At 44.0% G+C, this 19814-nt stretch overlaps 1 protein-coding gene across 2 annotated transcripts in view; it reads left to right on the top strand.

Moving 5' to 3' along the window:
• strn (striatin, calmodulin binding protein) overlaps positions 1 to 19814 on the top strand; it is a 128214-nt gene that overhangs the window by 58658 nt on the left and 49742 nt on the right. For both annotated transcript variants that reach the window (XM_072498483.1, XM_072498482.1), the window contains exons 3-6: positions 9975 to 10048; positions 14214 to 14292; positions 15853 to 16023; positions 18414 to 18564. In XM_072498483.1, coding sequence (XP_072354584.1) covers positions 9975 to 10048; positions 14214 to 14292; positions 15853 to 16023; positions 18414 to 18564 — 475 coding nt within the window. The remainder of the gene's footprint in view (positions 1 to 9974; positions 10049 to 14213; positions 14293 to 15852; positions 16024 to 18413; positions 18565 to 19814) is intronic.

Here is a 19814-nt window from a genome sequence, read left to right as displayed (position 1 = left end):
AACATTTATGCCCTCCACCATATGACCCAGAATGGCATCAGTGTGTACATGATGCACTGTAGAAACTCACCAAACTGCCTCATCAGCACCTCCAAACCCATGACCTCATCCACCTTGAAAAACAAGGGCACCAGACACTTGGGAACACCACCACCGGCAAGTTCCCCTCCAAGCCATATACCACTCTGAATTGGGACTGTATCACCATTCTTTCACTGTCACTGTGTTAAAATCCTGGAACCAAAGAGATGATCTTATTGAAACATAAGATTTCTAAGGGGACTTGACAAGGTGGATACTGGGAAATCTTTTTTCCCTTTCGGGGGAGTCCATAACAAAGAACACAGTTGAGAAATAAGGGGTCTCACATTTACGATGGAGGTGAGAAGGATTGTTCGTGTTTGGAGTTCTGTACACCAGAGAGCAGTGGAGACTGGGTCATTGAATGTGTTGCAAGGCTGAATTATGTAGATTTTTGATCACAAAGGGAGTCTACAGTTACGAGGGGGCAGGCAGGAAAGTGGAATTCAAGCCACAATCAGCTCAACCCTGATCCTATCGAATGGTGGGACAGGCCTGAGGGGTCGAATGGCCTACTCATCCTATTTCTTATAAACTCCTTTGATAGCCGTCTCTAAATGTACCTACACCAGATGGACTGAAGCTGTTCAAGAAGGTAGCTGATCACCACTTTTTTGAGGGCAATTAGGAATGGTCAACAAAATGCTGGCATTGCCAGTGACACATACTATGAAAACATTTGAAAAAGAAAATGTAAGAAGCAACATCCTGCCTTCAGCATAGGTCCAGAAGTATTGCATCCACAGATACTCAAAGAAACCATCGCTCCATTTTGCATTAATAATGATGGTGAGACTAACATCACTCACCATTATTATGGAGTAAGTTGGAAGCAACCTATCCCATCCGTGCATATAAACTGGGAATCCTATAATTTGCTGTCAAGAGATCCTGTAGTTCTCTGCAGAGTAACAGTAGTTGCTGATGAGCTCAGCATTGAAAAACATGTAATTGGGTGGCGTTGTGGTCCTTGACAATTAAAAAGGTAGGGTTGGTACTTTCAGGATTAAGTGAAATATTTATGGCCTGACGATTGACAGGTATTGCCAAACAACATCTGACTCTGAAAATTTAATTTTGCAAATTTGGAGTCCCATTCCTCTGTAGGTTAGGTAATGTTGGAAATTTTAGTCTTCCTTAGTCTCGTCTTTCTTTCCAAATCTTTAGTCTGCTTCCAGTTTAAAAGAGATGTGCGAGGCAGGTTTTTTACGCAGACGTGGCGAGTGCCTGGAACGCCTTGCCACGGGAGGTTGTGGAAGCAGATACATTAACATCGTTCAAAAGGCATCTTGACAAACACATGGATAGGATGGGTATAGAGGGTTACGGCACAAGGAAGTGCTGATGGTTTTGGCAAAGGTTGGTATCATGACCAGTACAGGCTTGGAAGGCCAATGGGCCTGTTCCTGTGCTGAATTGTTCTTTGTTCTTTGTATGTGAGTTAAATCTAATTTATACTTTCTGCATGAGACTCTGCATACCTCAGTGATGATTCTTCGATCTGATTGGTTGACGAGTCACACTGTTTCTTGCCCTGCTCATAAGATATCACAGTTCCGGTTCCGGGTGCGGCGATGACCAGCTGAGTCGCACGTTTCGGCAGCTCCCTGTGAAATGGACTTTTGGGCTCTTGATAGGAGCCCCAACGGCAATTTTGACGGCTAAAAACACTGTGCGGTAAACCAGAAGGGAATCCCCCCTGGATACGGATGGAAAAAGGAGGAGAGAGTGGCCAGATTGCAGTGGATCCTTTAGAACAGCGGCAAGGAAGGCAAGCAAAAACCAAGATGGCGTCGGAAAGTGGCAGTTTAACATGGGGCCCTGAACAACAAGAGTTCTTGAAATGCTGTGTGGAAGAGATAAAAAAGGAAATGAAGAAAGAGCTGTTGGCCCCGATACTACAGGCGATCGAAGGGCCAAAGGAGGAACAAAAGACCCAGGAGCGGGAGCTTCGGGTCGTGAAGGCAAAGGCAGCCGAGAATGAGGACGATATACAGGGCCTGGTGGTGAAGACGGAGACGCAGGAGGCACATCAGAAACGATGTGTGGAAAGGTTGGAGGCACTGGAAAACAACGCAAGGAGGAACAACCTGAGGATTCTTGGTCTTCCTGAAGGTGTGGAGGGAGCGGACGTCGGGGCATATGTGAGCACGATGCTGCACTCGTTAATGGGAGCGGAGGCCCCGGCGGGTCCGTTGGAGGTGGAGGGAGCATACCGAGTGATGGCGCGAGGACCGAGAGCAGGAGAAATTCCCAGAGCCATAGTGGTGAGATTCCTCCGTTTTAAGGATAGAGAAATGGTCCTTAGATGGGCGAAGAAAACTCGGAGCAGTAAATGGGAGAACGCGGTGATCCGCGTTTATCAAGACTGGAGTGCGGAGGTGGCGAGAAGGAGGGCGAGCTTTAATCGGGCCAAGGCGGTGCTTCATAAAAAGAAGATAAAATTTGGAATGCTGCAACCGGCAAGACTGTGGGTCACATATCGAGGGAGGCACCACTACTTTGAGACGGCGGATGAAGCGTGGACTTTTATTGTGGAAGAAAAACTGGAATGAGCGGGTTATTAAAAAGAACGTTCGAACAAAGTGGTGGGGCGAATGTGGGGGGCAAAGAGGGGTTTTATGTACTAATCCTGCGATGTGGTAACTTTTCTCTCTCCCACAGGTGGTGATGGGGGGAGGTGGAGGAGATGGGGCGTTGGCCATTGGGGGCGGGGCCAAGGGAGAAGCGCGGGCTTGGTTCCCGCGCTATGATAATCATGGCGGGAATAGAGAAGCAGGAAGGAGGGGGCGTCGCACGGTGCGAGCCGAGGTCACGGGGGGAAGCCGATGTCAGCCAGAGTTTGCTGACTTCTGGGAGCAACATGGGGGGAGTAATTACGCTAGCGGGGGATCTAGCGGGGGGGGGTGGGAGGGGGGAATTACTGGGTTGCTGCTGCTGGGGAGAGGGGGGAGCTGGTATGGGAGAGGATGGGCGGGGGGGCACCGCCTGGGGGAGATACAGCTGCGTGGGAACTGGGTGAGGAGCTGGAAAAAGGTGATGGCTAATCGACAAGGGGGGGGGGGCTAGGAAGCCCCTCAACTCGGCTGATCACGTGGAACGTGAGAGGGCTGAACGGGCCGATAAAGAGGGCACGGGTACTCGCACACCTTAAGAAACTTAAGGCAGATGTGGTTATGTTACAGGAAACGCACCTGAAACTGATAGACCAGGTTAGGCTACGCAAAGGATGGGTGGGGCAGGTGTTCCATTCGGGGCTAGATGCGAAAAACAGGGGGGTGGCTATATTAGTGGGGAAGCGGGTAATGTTCGAGGCAAAGACTATAGTGGCGGATAACGGGGGCAGATACGTGATGGTGAGTGGCAAACTACAGGGGGAGGCGGTGGTTTTGGTAAACGTATATGCCCCGAACTGGGATGATGCCAATTTTATGAGGCGGATGCTAGGACGCATTCCGGACCTAGAGATGGGAAAGCTGATAATGGGGGGAGATTTTAATACGGTGTTGGAACCAGGGCTGGATAGGTCGAAGTCCAGGACTGGAAGGAGGCCGGCAGCAGCCAAGGTGCTTAAAGATTTTATGGAGCAGATGGGAGGTGTAGACCCGTGGAGATTTAGCAGACCTAGGAGTAAGGAGTTCTCGTTTTTCTCCTATGTCCATAAAGTCTACTCGCGAATAGACTTTTTTGTGCTGGGTAGGGCATTGATCCCGAAGGTGAGGGGAACGGAGTATACGGCTATAGCCATTTCGGATCACGCTCCACACTGGGTGGACTTGGAGATAGGGGAGGAAACAGGAGGGCGCCCACCCTGGAGAATGGACATGGGACTAATGGCAGATGAGGGGGTGTGTCTAAGGGTGAGGGGGTGCATTAAAAAGTACTTGGAACTCAATGATAATGGGGAGGTCCAGGTGGGAGTGGTCTGGGAGGCGTTGAAGGCGGTGGTTAGAGGGGAGCTGATATCAATAAGGGCACATAAAGGGAGGCAGGAGAGTAAGGAACGGGAGCGGTTGCTGCAAGAACTTTTGAGGGTGGACAGACAATATGCGGAAGCACCGGAGGAGGGACTGTACAGGGAAAGGCAAAGGCTACATGTAGAATTTGACTTGCTGACTACAGGCACTGCAGAGGCACAATGGAGGAAGGCACAGGGTGTACAGTACGAATATGGGGAGAAGGCGAGCAGGTTGCTGGCACACCAATTGAGGAAAAGGGGAGCAGCGAGGGAAATAGGGGGAGTGAGGGATGAGGAAGGAGAGATGGAGCGGGGAGCGGAGAGAGTGAATGGAGTGTTCAAGACATTTTATAAAAAATTATATGAAGCTCAACCCCCGGATGGGAGGGAGAGAATGATGGGTTTCTTGGATCGGCTGGAATTTCCCAAGGTGGAAGAGCAGGAAAGGGTGGGACTGGGAGCACAGATCGAGGTAGAAGAAGTGGTGAAAGGAATTAGGAGCATGCAGGCGGGAAAGGCCCCGGGACCGGATGGATTCCCAGTCGAATTCTATAGAAAATATGTGGACTTGCTCGCCCCGGTACTGACGAGGACCTTTAATGAGGCAAAGGAAAGGGGACAACTGCCCCCGACTATGTCTGAAGCAACGATATCGCTTCTCTTAAAGAAGGAAAAGGACCCGCTACAATGCGGGTCCTATAGACCTATTTCTCTCCTAAATGTAGATGCCAAGGTCCTGGCCAAGGTAATGGCAATGAGAATAGAGGAATGTGTCCCTGGGGTGGTCCACGAGGACCAAGCTGGGTTTGTGAAGGGGAGACAGCTGAACACGAATATACGGAGGTTGTTAGGGGTAATGATGATGGCCCCACCAGAGGGAGAAACGGAGATAGTAGTGGCGATGGATGCCGAGAAAGCATTTGATAGAGTGGAGTGGGATTATTTGTGGGAGGTGTTGAGGAGATTTGGTTTTGGAGAGGGGTATGTTAGATGGGTGTTAGAATGGACGGGGATCTGCATATTCTCGGCTCCATAGAGGGACAAGGCAGGGATGCCCTCTGTCCCCATTATTGTTTGCACTGGCGATTGAGCCCCTGGCGATAGCGTTGAGGGGTTCCAAGAAGTGGAGGGGAGTACTTAGGGGAGGAGAAGAGCACCGGGTATCTTTGTATGCGGACGATTTGCTACTATACGTGGCGGACCCGGCGGAGGGGATGCCAGAAATAATGCAGATACTTGGGGAGTTTGGGGATTTTTCAGGGTATAAATTGAACATGGGGAAAAGTGAGTTGTTTGTGGTGCATCCAGGGGAGCAGAGTAGAGAAATAGAGGACCTACCGCTGAGGAAGGTAACAAGGGACTTTCGTTACCTGGGGATCCAGATAGCTAAGAATTGGGGCACATTGCACAGGTTAAATTTAACGCGGTTGGTGGAACAGATGGAGGAGGATTTCAAGAGATGGGATATGGTATCCCTGTCAATGGCAGGGAGGGTGCAGGCGGTTAAGATGGTGGTCCTCCCGAGATTCCTCTTTGTGTTTCAGTGCCTCCCGGTGGTGATCACGAAGGCTTTTTTTAAAAGGATTGAAAAGAGCATCATGGGTTTTGTGTGGGCCGGGAAGACCCCGAGAGTGAGGAAGGGATTCTTACAGCGTAGCAGGGATAGGGGGGGGCTGGCACTACCGAGCCTAAGTGAGTATTATTGGGCCGCTAATATTTCAATGGTGAGTAAGTGGATGGGAGAGGAGGAGGGAGCGGCGTGGAAGAGATTAGAGAGGGCGTCCTGTAGGGGGACTAGCCTACAGGCTATGGTGACAGCCCCATTGCCGTTCTCACCGAGGAACTACACTACAAGCCCGGTGGTGGCGGCTACACTGAAGATTTGGGGACAGTGGAGACGGCATAGGGGAAAGACTGGAGCCTTGGGGGGGGGGGGGGGGGGGGGGGGGGGGGGGGGGGGGGGGGGGGGGGGGGGGGGGGGGGGGGGGGTCCCCGATAAGAAACAACCATAGGTTTGCCCCGGGGGGAATGGATGGTGGATATGGAATGTGGCAAAGAGCAGGAATAACGCAACTGAAAGATCTGTTTGTGGATGGGAAGTTCGCGAGTCTGGGAGCGCTGACCGAGAAATATGGGTTGCCCCAAGGGAATGCATTCAGGTATATGCAACTGAGGGCTTTTGCGAGGCAACAGGTGAGGGAATTCCCGCATCTCCTGACACAAGAGGTGCAGGACAGAGTGATCTCAAAGACATGGGTGGGGGATGGTAAGGTGTCAGATATATATAGGGAAATGAGGGACGAAGGGGAGACTATGGTAGATGAACTAAAAGGGAAATGGGAAGAAGAGCTGGGGGAGGAGATCGAGGAGGGGCTGTGGGCAGATGCCCTAAGCAGGGTAAACTCGTCGTCCTCGTGTGCCAGGCTAAGCCTGATTCAGTTTAAGGTATTACACAGGGCACATATGACTGGAGCACGGCTCAGTAAATTTTTTGGGGTGGAGGATAGGTGTGCGAGGTGCTCGAGAAGCCCAGCGAATCATACCCATATGTTTTGGTCATGCCCGGCACTACAGAGGTTTTGGATGGGGGTGACAAAGGTGCTTTCAAAAGTAGTAGGAGTCCGGGTCGAACCAAGCTGGGGGTTGGCTATATTTGGGGTTGCACAAGAGCCGGGAGTGCAGGAGGCGAGAGAGGCCGATGTTTTGGCCTTTGCGTCCCTAGTAGCCCGGCGCAGGATATTGCTAATGTGGAAAGAAGCCAAGCCCCCGGGGGTGGAGAGCTGGATAAATGACATGGCGGGGTTTATAAAGCTAGAGCGGATTAAGTTCGTCCTAAGGGGGTCGGCTCAAGGGTTCACCAGGCGGTGACAACCGTTCGTTGAATACCTCGCAGAAAGATAGACGGAATGGGAAAAAGAAGGCAGCAGCAGCAGCCCAGGATCCGGGGGGGTGGGGGGGGGGGTGGAGGGGAGGAGGAACCAGAAGGACTCTCAGGGTTGTTAATATATACTGTATAGTATGTATAGGTCGTTGCTACAGATAATTATATATTGGACTGTTAAATTATATTTTTGGAGAGTGTTACTTGTGACAAGGCAGTTGCCAATTAGGGCTAGTTTTCATTTTTGTTATTTATTATTTATTCATTTTTTGTTTATAAAATAGGTCATTGTTATTTGTGTTGTTATAATATTGTGTAAAGGATGCACAATGTACTGTGTTGGTTGACCAAAAATTTTCAATAAAATATTTAATAAAAAAAAAGATATCACAGTTCCTCTATGGAGGGTGCTATTCTGGACCATACGTTAGGTTTGAGCAAGTCTTGCCTCTATAATCCGTGGCTGGCTAAACGACACAAAATCCAGATGGGTGGGTTTCTTTGGGGGAGGAGATAGAACAGACACTTCTACCTGCGTATAATTGTTCAATAGGGAAAGGAATAATGGTAGAGCACTGTCTAACAGACGTATCCACCTATTAGTATGGTAATGTAGCTTCCAGCAGTGAGCTAGAACTGACTCAGTTAGACAGTTTCATGTGGTAGTTGGAAAGATGCTGAAATTGTTGCTAAAAGATCAAATGACAATCCGTAAAAGGAAGGTCGCATTTCGCCAACTTTATTGAAATCTTTAAAGAAATTGGTGTGGACAGATTAATGCAGTGGATGTGATTTTTTTTAAAATCAATTCATGGAATGTGGGTGTTTCTGGCATGACCAACATGTATTACTCATCCCTAATTGCTCTTGAAAAAGCGGTGTTATGCTGCTGTCTTGAACATTACTGAGTGACTAGCTAAGCCAGTTAAAATGAACCATATTGCTGTGAGTCTGAAGTCGCGTGTAGGTCAGTCTGGGTAAGGACGACAGGTTTCCTTCCCTAAAGGATATTAATAAGTCAGATAGATTTTTGATGACAATCTGATAGTTTTATGGTTACTGTTACTGATCCTAGCTTTTTATTCTGGATTTATTGATGAATTAAATTAAAATTGCCAAGCTGTCATGGTCATTAGTCCAGGCCTCTGGATGCTAACGCAGTAACTTAATCACTATGGTAGTGTACGTGCAATGACAGAATTCTTTTCACAAGGTGCCAGGTCAGAGACTTCGACAAAGGTCAGGGCTTTTGGAAGCATCTGCCAGGTTTCAGAATATATTGAAAATTGGCTACAAAAGAGAAAGTGAGATTAGGAATTGAGAATGTATTAAATTTACAAAAAGTGGGAAGTGTATCCGTTCGGGATCCGTGCTAGGATAAACGTTCACCATATACATAATTGATTTGGGCTAGGAAGCTTGATGTATAGTATTGAAATGTGCAGTTGATAGGAAATTGATAGATGCTGTCTTTAGCTTTATCCAAAAACAGAAGGACATAACCAGGCTTCCAGGAGTGGGTGGATAAATGGCAAATGAAATTCAGTGTTAGATGATTCATTTTAGTGGGAGGAATTGCAACTGTACTCTGGCTAACTGGAATATATTGTGTTGTCATGTGACTAATGGAAGTATATACCATATATGTCTAATCATCAAATCAAGCCTCGTGCAATTACGTAGCTGGAAAATATAATTAACATTGAGTAAATGATCAATAAACAGGCAAATGAATAATACTCAACACAGTATTCCCCCCCCCCCCCCCCCCCCCCAATTGAGGGGCAATTTAGCGTGGCAAATCTACCTATCCTGCAGACACTGCGAGAATGTGCAAACCCCACACGGATAGTGACCCGGGGCTAGGTTCGAAGCCAGGTCCTCTGCACCGTGAGGCAGCAGTGCTAACAACTGCACCACCGTACCGCCCTCTCGACACCGCATATTACAGTAATTACTGATGTACCCACCTCAGTGTTGTAACTGAAAAAAACCCTTCAGAGCCCTTAACATAAAATGAGCAATTGAAAAAATATCTTGCTTTGCCAGTGTGTGCCAAAATTGGAAGTGAGGGCGAAAGTGGTATTGAGGTTACGTGGTGCGGCATTCTGTAGGAAATACTTCCTATTTATTTTTAATTTTTAAATGATTCAAAATTCCCTGTGGTTTTGCATGTGGAACAAAAAGTCTTCAAAAATGTCATAAAGGAAGAGGGATCTTGAAAGCTGTGTCTTAATGCAGTTTGGAATTCAGCTAGCCTGTATAACCCAGTTACTTGCTGCCTTTTGTTTTTTTTCCCTGGTCGTGGAGTCTAGAATTAGGAATCACAGCTTCAGAATAAGGGTTGGTCATATGGGGCTGAGATGAAGAGAAATTTCTTCGCTTAGAGGCTTGTGAATCTTGAAATTATCTACCCCAGAGAGCTCCAGGTTCTCAATCATTCAGTGTATTCAAGACAGGGGCTAATAGATTTTTGGACACTGAGGGAAGCGAGGGATATGGGGATGGTGAAGGAAAGTGGAGTTGAGGTCGATCAGCCATGACTGAGTCATCAAAGGGTCATGTAGCCCACCCTCTTATTTCTCACATTCAGTTCTAGGATCCTGTTGCACTGCTGTTTTAGTTTTGGTCCAAAACTAATTTAGCTCTATGTATGGTCCTCTGGCTCTCTAAAAATCCTTCTTTGAAGTTTGACTTGTCTTTTTTTTTACATGAACAGTTCCATGCTCTGGAATTTGTTGGTGTTTAGTGAATGGTCTGGATGTTATGCTATTCCTTGAATGATTTGCGTGTGTTGCATTAATTCATTTACAAAAAATGTTTTTCCAATTAAGGAGCAATTTAGCGTGACCGCTTGACCTACCTTGCACATTTTTGGGTTGTGGGGGTGAGACCCACACAGACACGGAGAATGTGCAAACTCCACACGTACAGTGACCCGGGGCCAGGACCGGTGCTACATTAATTCAGACGATAATTTTTCAGTTTCTCATGAAAAATCAATTGTATAAGTGTCTTAAGTACCAAATAAACATTTTCACATCTGTCTTTCAGAGCTAAACATCATAAGTTAAAATATGGGACCGAGCTGAATCAAGGGGATATGAAGCCTCCAAATTATGACTCTGGTAAGATATGAATGCTGAAGATAACATTTCACAAAAAAAGGTAGCAAGCGCACCACTTCAGTATTACCAAACTGTTTTTGCCATTGAGTTGTGATATCAAGTGTTAGGAAAGGCATTAGATCTGGCATGAGGTCTAAACCTTCAAGTTACTAGGCTCATGGTGTAAGTAAGAAGTAAATTAATGAACTGGATTGAAAGATGCAACATGTTCTGCAGGATGTTGAAAGAACATTTTGTACATGAATACTAAGTTTCTATTTAGAAATGTAAAGGTTCAATATTATTAAATATTAGTATGCTTTTGTATTAGACAGTTGGATGTGCCATCCTTTGATCAAGAAGAGACATGCCATCCAAGCGTCTTGCCTTGCACTCATCAGGAAATTATCAAACTTTAAAAGAGGAACAACAGTTTTTATGTAGATTGTATTCTTTTATGTAGATTGTATTCTGTTGCTGTAATATTATTAAAAACCTGGGTTAAGGTATATATCTGTGCAGTAATATTAAAGAACCTAGGGAAAGGTACCCAGACTGTGTTTTTGCTAAAGTTGCAATTAAGAGGTTGTAAAATTAAGACGTCCTGATTAATTTTAACCATTACTTGTTTACAAAGAGATGCGTAATGAAACTTTAGGATTACCTGGAGAGTAGATAATTTAAGTTTAGACTTGGGTAAGCCGTTTGTGGGACATTGGAATGGGACAGAGATGATGTAATAAATGGGAGGGGTCCGGTCTGAAGCAAGCCTCTCCGCCTCCCTTTGGCTGCCTCGGGGCCCCCTCTGCTCGGTGGCGCTGTGAGGCAGCAGTGTTAACTACTGCCACCATGCTGCCCTTTTAGGCCCAGTCATGAGTTTGTGCGATATACAGTGAGCGATGATGTGATCAGGGTACCATAATCCTGCAGGATGTCTTTGATGTGCCCTCTTTCCGGATCAAGTGCGCACAGGCTCGTGGCCCTATTTATAAGGTTGCATATAAGGCCAATCTTATAACACATGGAACTGTAGGACTTCCAATGAGTCTGTCAACCAGTGAAGATGGGCTTGCGGTTGACAGTAGTGGAGAACCCCTTTGGCATATTTTTCAACTAGAATGTTGAGAAAAAAGGAACTCACTTGACTGCTCCATTTCAAAGGTGTATATGAGCTCGGAATAAAGCCCACTAAGGTGTGTAACGAAGTTCATACATGCAGATATGGATTCAAAAATAGCAAACGTATCACCTTTGTGTTGGAAATATGCAACGGGTAGAAGGTTATTTGTCATTCCATCAAAACGGCAGTTGTTGTGGAAACTGGTGAAGATGGTGGCACAGTGTCTTCACAGCGCCAGGGCCCTGGGTTCAATTCTAGTCTTAGGTGACTGTGTGGAGTTTGCATGTTCTACCCGTGCCTGTGTGGATTTCCTCCGGGTGCTCCGGTTTTCTCCCGCAGTCCAAAGATGTGCAACTTGGGTGGATTGTCATGATAAATTTCCCGCTAGTGTCCAAATACTAGATGTGTTACAGGGTTGAGGGGATTGGGCCTGGGCAGGGTGCTGTTTCAGATGTCAGTGCAGACTCGATGGGCCGAACAGCCCCCTGGGCTGTTTAGCACAGGGCTAAATCGCTGGCTTTGAAAGCAGACCAAGGCAGCCAGCAGCACAGTTCAATTCCTGTACCAGCCTTCCCGAACAGGGGCCAGAATGTGGCGACTAGGGGCTTTTCACAGGAACTTCATTTGAAGCCTACTTGTGACAAGCAATTTTCATTTCATTTCTGCACTGTAGGGATTCCATGATTATGTTGGTGAGGTCTGGGCATAAAGGGGAGTTCATGGTAACACCATCTATTTGGACATACATGGTACAGTCTTTTCATGCAGTCTAAATTGTTGCTTCCTCTGTTACAGTTTGGTCATTTCTTGCAAGACAATAAGCTTAGATAGCTCGTCTCGTTTTTTTCAGCAGTACTCTAGTTTTGGATTACCAAATTACTATTTTAATATCTGTAAGAGTTCAGGAAGCATTACTCTTCCATTTTCTCACTTTTTGACACCCTTTTAAAAAAATAAATATTTTAGATTTTTTTTTCGGTTGATTTTCTTTCTCCCCCTTCCCCCTCTATCAGTGAGCAGACTCGCGTATTCCTACTAGTCCTTAATATGGTACCCCTGAGTGACAGCTCCAGAAACACCAGGCCTACGGTGTCTGAGTTTACATCAACAATCTCAATTCAGAAGTTCAGTGCCAACTGGTTAGATTTTTCAACAGTTTCAAATGCTTGAGTGAATCTGCGGAGGCAGATTGGGAATGAACAAACCGAGTTGGGTTAAATATGTAAGTGGGTGGAGTACTGACATTTAATATGGACAAGTGTAAAATACTGGACATAATAGGTCCTATAAGTACTCAGTGAGCATTGTGAAAATAGCTATGGCTGCATTTGAGAGATTGTGTTTTTAGTGAATTTAATTCTCAACATGCCTTCTGTGGAGCAAATGTCAATAAAATAGATATAATTTTGAACTATGCAAGAAAATGTTATGCATGCAACAACTTTAAATGTTTTTTAAATCTCAAAGCACATCATTTGGGGTCAGCGCAAGCAGGAGTGGGAAGAATGGATGTTGGAATTGTCACAAAGGGAAGTTTTGAAAATGGGAAAAATAATGGCAAGAGTGAGGAGATTCTGGGAGCAAGTTGTTTTAAACCCATCTGGTAGAAGAGAGCAGGTCGTGGGTGTGTGATTGTGGTGGAAGAGTAGATAACCACAGTTAATGGAGCAACGGTGAAATACAAGAAGGTTGTGAAGGTAGGACGAAGTGAGGCCTGCAAGGGATTTTGAAATCTTGCCCTAAGAATCTTGAGAGCCAGTGATGATTGACAAGAAAAAGAGATCGGTGAGTGGGGCAGTATGGAATTTTATATGGTCAAGAGAGTTCAGGCTGCCATCTCCAGCTAACTCTGGAGATGCAAAACATCTTTGCACTAGTTGACCAAAACCTGAGCTTCCTACCCCCAGGACATCTTCCCGATCTCTTCCTTTTTCCACCTTTCTCGATATGCAGTTTATCGTCCACAATTCAATGAATCTTATGATGGTTGATTAAATGCACAATGTGAGAGCACTCTGTCAGCACTGGATGACTGGAAAGTGTTTCATTTGCCAGCAGTAAAATTGATCAACTTGAGCATAGAACCCACTAGTTTAAAAACAACCAATTACTTTCTTTGTGATGAACCATACAGCATTCTGAGAGTGAAGTTGCGCATTTAATCTGTTAAAAATTAAGCTAAAACCTTCAAATTAACAATTAGTTAAAAATAACAAGCTTTAAGCAAGTCACTGGAACGTTAACCTGAAACAATTCTAGTGCTGACAGTGGAAACACCAGATAATACAGTTGTATTGTACTTCCTTAGCAATACAAGAATTGAAGGTGCAATTGCTGCTGAACAGTTGGTCAGCATTTGGGGCGACATATGAGGTCGTCTTGCACCATTTCTGTGGTATAAAAGTATCACACTTTCCACATTCTCAGGGGAAGTCTGAAACCACTTCACAGTGAATAAATTATTTTGAAGTGCAATCACTGTTAGGTAAGGAAATGTAGAAGCCAGTTTGTGCACATGGCGTTGTCTCAAACAGTAAATGAGATGAATGGTTAGTTAACCTGTTCTTTTATTGGTTGAGGGATGAACATTGACGAGGACAAAGAGAACTTGCTGCTCTTCAGCTAGTGCCATTGGATCTTTTATTTACATCTGGAGCAGGCAGATAAAACTTCTGCTTAGTATTTCATCTGAAAGACCGCTATCTATCAATACAGCACTCCTTCCATATTGCACTGATATTTCAGTCCAGATTGTGTTGGAAATGCAGTAGTCAGTATGTACTAACCACTTCAAAACAGGCATTTAATTTTGGTTTTGAAGTGTTAAGAAAAGCCCAACACAGTCTAATATTAAAAGGGGCTGTCTGCTACCTGCTCTTTCTAATGTTACACATGTAACTGTCAGTAAGAGACTGGTGACCAGAGCTCTGGTGTAATTGTGAAAGTGTAACTTCTAACTGTTGGCTGACCACAATCTCCACCTGATATTCCAATTGTGCCTGCAGTAAGATTATTGATAAGTAAGTTGAGGGGTGTGGAATTCAGTGTGAATCATTCACTTTGTAGATGAAGGAAATGAAAATGAAATACAGACAACACAAAATAATCAGTTAACGTGGAAGCAAGGGCGACAGCTCCTTCGTCAGTGAGTATCTGCAGTCCGTTTTATTTCAAAAATAATTTGATTCGGCGTCTTCAGTGTTTTATCTTGTATTGAGAGAGTGGTGAGCTGCTTTCCTTATTCAAAATTGGATGTGTAAAATTGGTAGAAATCTGATTTTAACAGATCAAAACATTACATTTTAAATTGACCATAAGGCTGTGTTCGCTGCCAATTCTGTGCATGTGCTGTTTTATGTGCAGCCGCCGTCTCTATAGGGGGCAATACTACGCACAGGGCGGTCATTATTGGCCCTGGAATTGAAAATATTTACAATACTGGTAGCATCCAAGTTAACACTTTTAACAATGTCCTCCATCGGGCAGCACGGTGGCACAGTGGTTAGCATCGCTGCCTACGGCACTGAGGACCCGGGTTCGAATCCCAGCCCTGGGTCACTGTCCGTGTGAAGTTTGCACATTCTCCCCATGTCTGCTTGGGTTTCACCCCACAACTCAAGATGTGCAGGATAGGTGGATTGGCCATGCTAAATTGCCCCTTAATTGGAAAAAATAATTGTGTGCTCTAAATTTTTTTTGTGTGCTCTAAATTTTTTTTAAAAAATGTCCTCCGTGCACAGCTCGCTCTAATTCTCACAGACCGGTCTGGAAATAGCAAGTGGCAAATGGGACCCACGCTGTCTGCATACCCTCATCCCAACCCCCAATTAAAATGACACATGTTGGTGTCTTTTTGGAAATCTATTTAAAGAAATGAAATATTGAAAAATATTGATGGGGGAAAGAGCGTGACCAGGAAATGACAGTGCCCCGTGTATCCACCCGCCACAGGGCTCTGGAAGCGTGGAATTGATTTAAATTTAAGATCAGTCATTTAAATAATTCAGAGGGATGGTCCACCTGGTTGCATTTTTTTGTGGTATATATCATTTTATGGATACATGGGCAGTGAAATAAGAGTCATTATTAAAAGTTTGAAAACTGCCAAAAAGCATTGGATTCTGCGCATGTGCTGAAGCACTGTTGGTGACTATCTTGTGCTGGCAGAAGCTAGTGTAACATTAAACATCATTATGTGCAGAATCAGAATGAAACATGATAAGGATGCTCACTGTTCTCATGTTAAATGGCCTAGTAGGTTCAGTTTACATATCACATTAAAACTCGATGATTAAATATCTGATGTTTCTGCTTTCTACCTCCTCATTTCTCCCCCCCCCCCCCCCCCCCCCGAAAAAAATCTAAACAAGTAAACTGCTGAGTTTCTTAGTGAAGACAATGTAATGAATGGTGAATTGTTAACAATAGCCTTGTGCTGGGAGCTTTCATTTTCCCAGTGACTATAGAGGCTGGTACTGAAAGAGACGTATCAGTTTGACCCTGCAGCTGGTACGGGTGACTTTTCTTCTGCTAATACTCACTGCAGTTAAGCAGAGTGTGGAAAAGTATTTGTGGTGTGTATATTCTCCCATCTTTTCTAATGGCTGCCTCATTTATAACTGGTCTACTTTGCTGTACAAGTTGTGATGAAATTTCAAGATATTGTCACTAGGTTTAAAAATGCTCCGATTCACTATTTCCCTAGATATTTACAGGAGGTGGGTTATACAGACACCATCATTGACGTGAAGTCAAGGCGAGCACGGGCACTACTTGGCCTCTCCAGCGATGACCTAGATAAATTATCGGAAAACAAGAACCTGGAGCTTGTTGTAAATGGTGGAGAAACTTTAATAAAAGGAACAAACATGATTGGGTAAGTGCTGACACTTAATATCACCAATATGTATTTACTTTGTGTTTAATATATTTTGAGTTAAAATCCAATGTCCTTTGAAATGTTATATTTCTCAGTTTTTTTTTAATATACTATCATTGCTGGGCATCTTTGATTTTTACACTTGTGTATATTCAGATTCTGCTTTTTAACAATTCATTAGAAACAACGGGTATGCTTTTGAACTTGTAAATCATGCAGATGTATTCCAATGCTGTGGCACATCTGGCTGCTTTACCCTATGAGTTGACTAGAATTGCAATGTTGCCCAGTTGATTTAATTTCTTCTATCTTTTCCACTGGATGCAAAAAAATATTCATAGGTGGGTTCCTTGTTTTATTGGATACTGTATAAACAGAGACCACAAGCCTAAATTTCTTAAATCGAAGTTTTAGTTCAATGTTAAAAGTTCTTAATACCTTTTTTGGGTTGTTACAAGTTTGCTATCTTCTATGGTTGTGTCCCTTATTAATCAAAACATAAAACTAGTGTTACTATTGAAGAAAAGTAAAATGGTTCATCCTATTATCCAGATTTAATCCAGCAATTACCAGAATGGACAAAATCAGTCTTTGATAAAGTTTACTTTCCAACAGTTGAAGCAAACGTTCATCTGGATTTACTTATATTGCTGGTACTGACCTAATAGTTAACAAAATCGGTGTTAGTGTAATGTGGTCTTACTCGGTGTGCTGCTCCTGGCTTGGTAAAATGTGGGTTTATGATAAACTGAGTGTTGCACCAAATGTGTATTCAACAACATTGAATGGTGTGAGATTTTGACTCCTTTTCAGAATCATAGAAAACATACAGAACAGAAGGGAGGCCATTTCACCCATTTTGTCCATGCCAGCCCAGGGTCACCCAGGTGTCTTTTCTAATCCCAACCTTCCTGCACCCAACCCTTTCTTATAACATATACTTAATTTTCTGTAAAGGTATCCCCCGTTTAAAATGCATTCTAATAGTGTGTTTTTGTTTTCAGCATGGCTAGTGTGCATGCGCAATCCTTTTTAAACAAATTGCCACTTGTTTGCCTTTTCTCCCAAATCCCTTCCCAATACTCCCCTCGCTGTTTCCCTTCCCTGATTCTCCCGCTCACAAAACCTCACTGCTTCCTGCTCACCACCTCATTCACTGTCCCCATCCCAAGCCCTCATAGTTAAGGGCTTGGGAGAGGGAAGGATAGTCAAAGGCAGGGAGTGAGCATGGGAACAATAGGGATGGGAAGTGGGAGGGAGAGTGGTGAGCAGGAGGGTCAGAGTAGGGAAGCAGAAGGATTGGGACATGCAGCGAACGGGAGGTGGGGGCTAGTAGAAAGTGTTAATGAGTTGTTAGGAGTTAAGAAGACAATTGTTGGGCCAGTAAGTTTTAATGCCACCAATAGGCGTACAAATTTTAGGTCCGGAATATAACCCCTATCCCATGTTATCTTGCGTGAATGTGATTTTCGTTTAGCACTGCTGATGCACACACATTTGCCATGCTGATTTATTCCTACTGCCCAGGAGCGCTAAACAAGTAATATATGTATGGTAATGAGATTACATTAATATGCTCCTGTGGTAAGAGGAAAGAAGTTTATAGTGCCTATGAGAATAGTTAATGAACCTTAACTTATGCCTCTTAACTGATATTTTGCTTTGCGTTGATCCAGAGTTATATGCTTGGAAAAGGAGACATTTGAGTGCTACATGGAGAGAGCAGGGGGAATGGGACAGATTGAATTGCTATACAGAAAGCTGGCTTGGACTTGATGGGCTGAATGGTCTGCTGTGCTGTAACAAATCCATGAATCTGGGACTAATTAGCAGTGCCATCATGAATGGAATAACTTCCTTTTGTGCTGTAAAATTAAATAAAAACATCTTATGGCATGCTTCTGGGCCAAACAGTTCTCCTTACTGCTTTTTTTTTTTAAAACAAACTATTTTTTAGTCAATTTTGAGAAACAAAAGTGATTAGCCTACAGACTAATTTACATAATGTTGCATCTATGTGCCTGATGCTCACATCTCTGAAAAGGAGTGAGAAATACATGGAAAGTAATGTGCATGTTGTATAACAGTAAAAAAAAAAGACCAGATCCAACCAAGAGCCTTTCCCTTTCCTCTTTAATGGTCTGTGACAAAGCCGTTATGATTAGATTTGGGAACAACTTATTCATCAACTGTGGAATAATGCATGGGGGTGGGGAAAGAATCATGACAATGATGAGATATGAACCACAGCATGTTACAGAATCTTGCCTTTTACAGAGTAACAACATTCTATCTCTCTTTCCACCCCCCCCCCAAATCTGTTACATTGCTGGTGTTGAACAAAAAGTGAAAGATTAAATAATATAGTTTTGAATTTTTTTTAAAAGAAATTCCGGAGAGAACGTTAAACCACTTTCGACTGATTCAGCAGATGTACTGGAAACATTGAATTTCCTTGAAAATGCAGCAGCAGAATTTAGTGATGAAGATGAAGATGATGAAAATGATGGAAAAGAGAGAACAATTAGCGATAGTTCGGTAGGTTAAATGTTTAGGTAGGTGGATAGATGTGATGAAACAGTGTCAGTTTGTGATAAATGTGCAGGTTCAATTCTGTAAACGTTTCTTCTGAAGATACTCTGTGATAGTCCTCTGATCGTATTGATGTAAGCTTCCTACTCTAAAGGACCTAACTTTGCACAAAGATGCAGCATCTTCCAAATTTTAATATTAATTATTGTGTAATATAGTGTCTTTATACTACACTATCTTTGAAACAACTATTTCAGGTAGGACTAACATTTGAGTGACTGGTTGGTTCAGCTGTGGTCAATGTTTCATGGCAGACAATTCAGTAACAAAATTGTGCACCAACCAAAACCGCGCTCACTCCTAATTAAAGAGAATTCTAGCTATCTGATTCAAGACCAGGTGTAGTTAACTACAGACTTCCTCCTCTACATCTAAATTTCTTCTTGTATAGCTGGGGGAAATTGCAACTGAGGGTGAAGAGACTGATCAACAAAGATTTTGAAGACTCGAGGTAATGTGGTAGGAAAAAGAACCATTAGTTCAGATGCTCTGATTCAGTAGGTATGATTGGAACCAAATTAAGTCAGTCTCTCAGAGATAAACAACAGGAAAGGCATTAGAGGAAGATGGTCTGATTGGCTATGCTAATAACTGCAAGAAAGATGCAGAGGAGTAATGCACCACTATGGACAGTGCCATTTGTGACTGGTTAGAACTGTTTTTGTGCTGTTGGTGGCATAGTGGTTACCACTGCTGCCTCGCGGCGCTGAGGACCTGGGTGCGATCTCGGCTTCGGGTCATTGTCCATGTGGAGTTTGCGCATTCTCCCCGTGTCTGCGTGGGCCTCACCCCCACAACCCAAAAGATGTGCAGGGTAGGTGAATTGGCCATGCTAAATTGCTCCTTAATTGGAAACAAAATGAATTGAGTACTCTAAATTTAAAAAAAAAAGAACTGTTATTGTGCTGATTGCAGGTTCCAACAGAGAGAGATGTGGTAGTAGTTTTGTAAGAACAAAGCATCGAGTTGTTTTTTTGAGATATGATTGATTGCAATCAGAAATGACTTCAAAGGCAATTTTTAATGAAGATAGAAATGATGCAGAGGAAATAAGTGAGTCTGTAAAACAGTTTGTCATTAGCCTTTTTTGGTGATGCTCAACAACAGAGAACCTGTCCTGTGTAGTTGTGAGGAAGGTTGAGCAGTGTTGGCTTCGTGAAATATTCAAGTCTGTCAATTGCAAGCTTTCGACTAGA

This window comes from Scyliorhinus torazame, chromosome 4 (assembly GCF_047496885.1).
Source record: "Scyliorhinus torazame isolate Kashiwa2021f chromosome 4, sScyTor2.1, whole genome shotgun sequence".
Taxonomy (NCBI): domain Eukaryota; kingdom Metazoa; phylum Chordata; class Chondrichthyes; order Carcharhiniformes; family Scyliorhinidae; genus Scyliorhinus; species Scyliorhinus torazame.
Note: the sequence above shows the minus strand (reverse complement) of the source record. Positions and strands in the feature narration are given on the sequence as shown.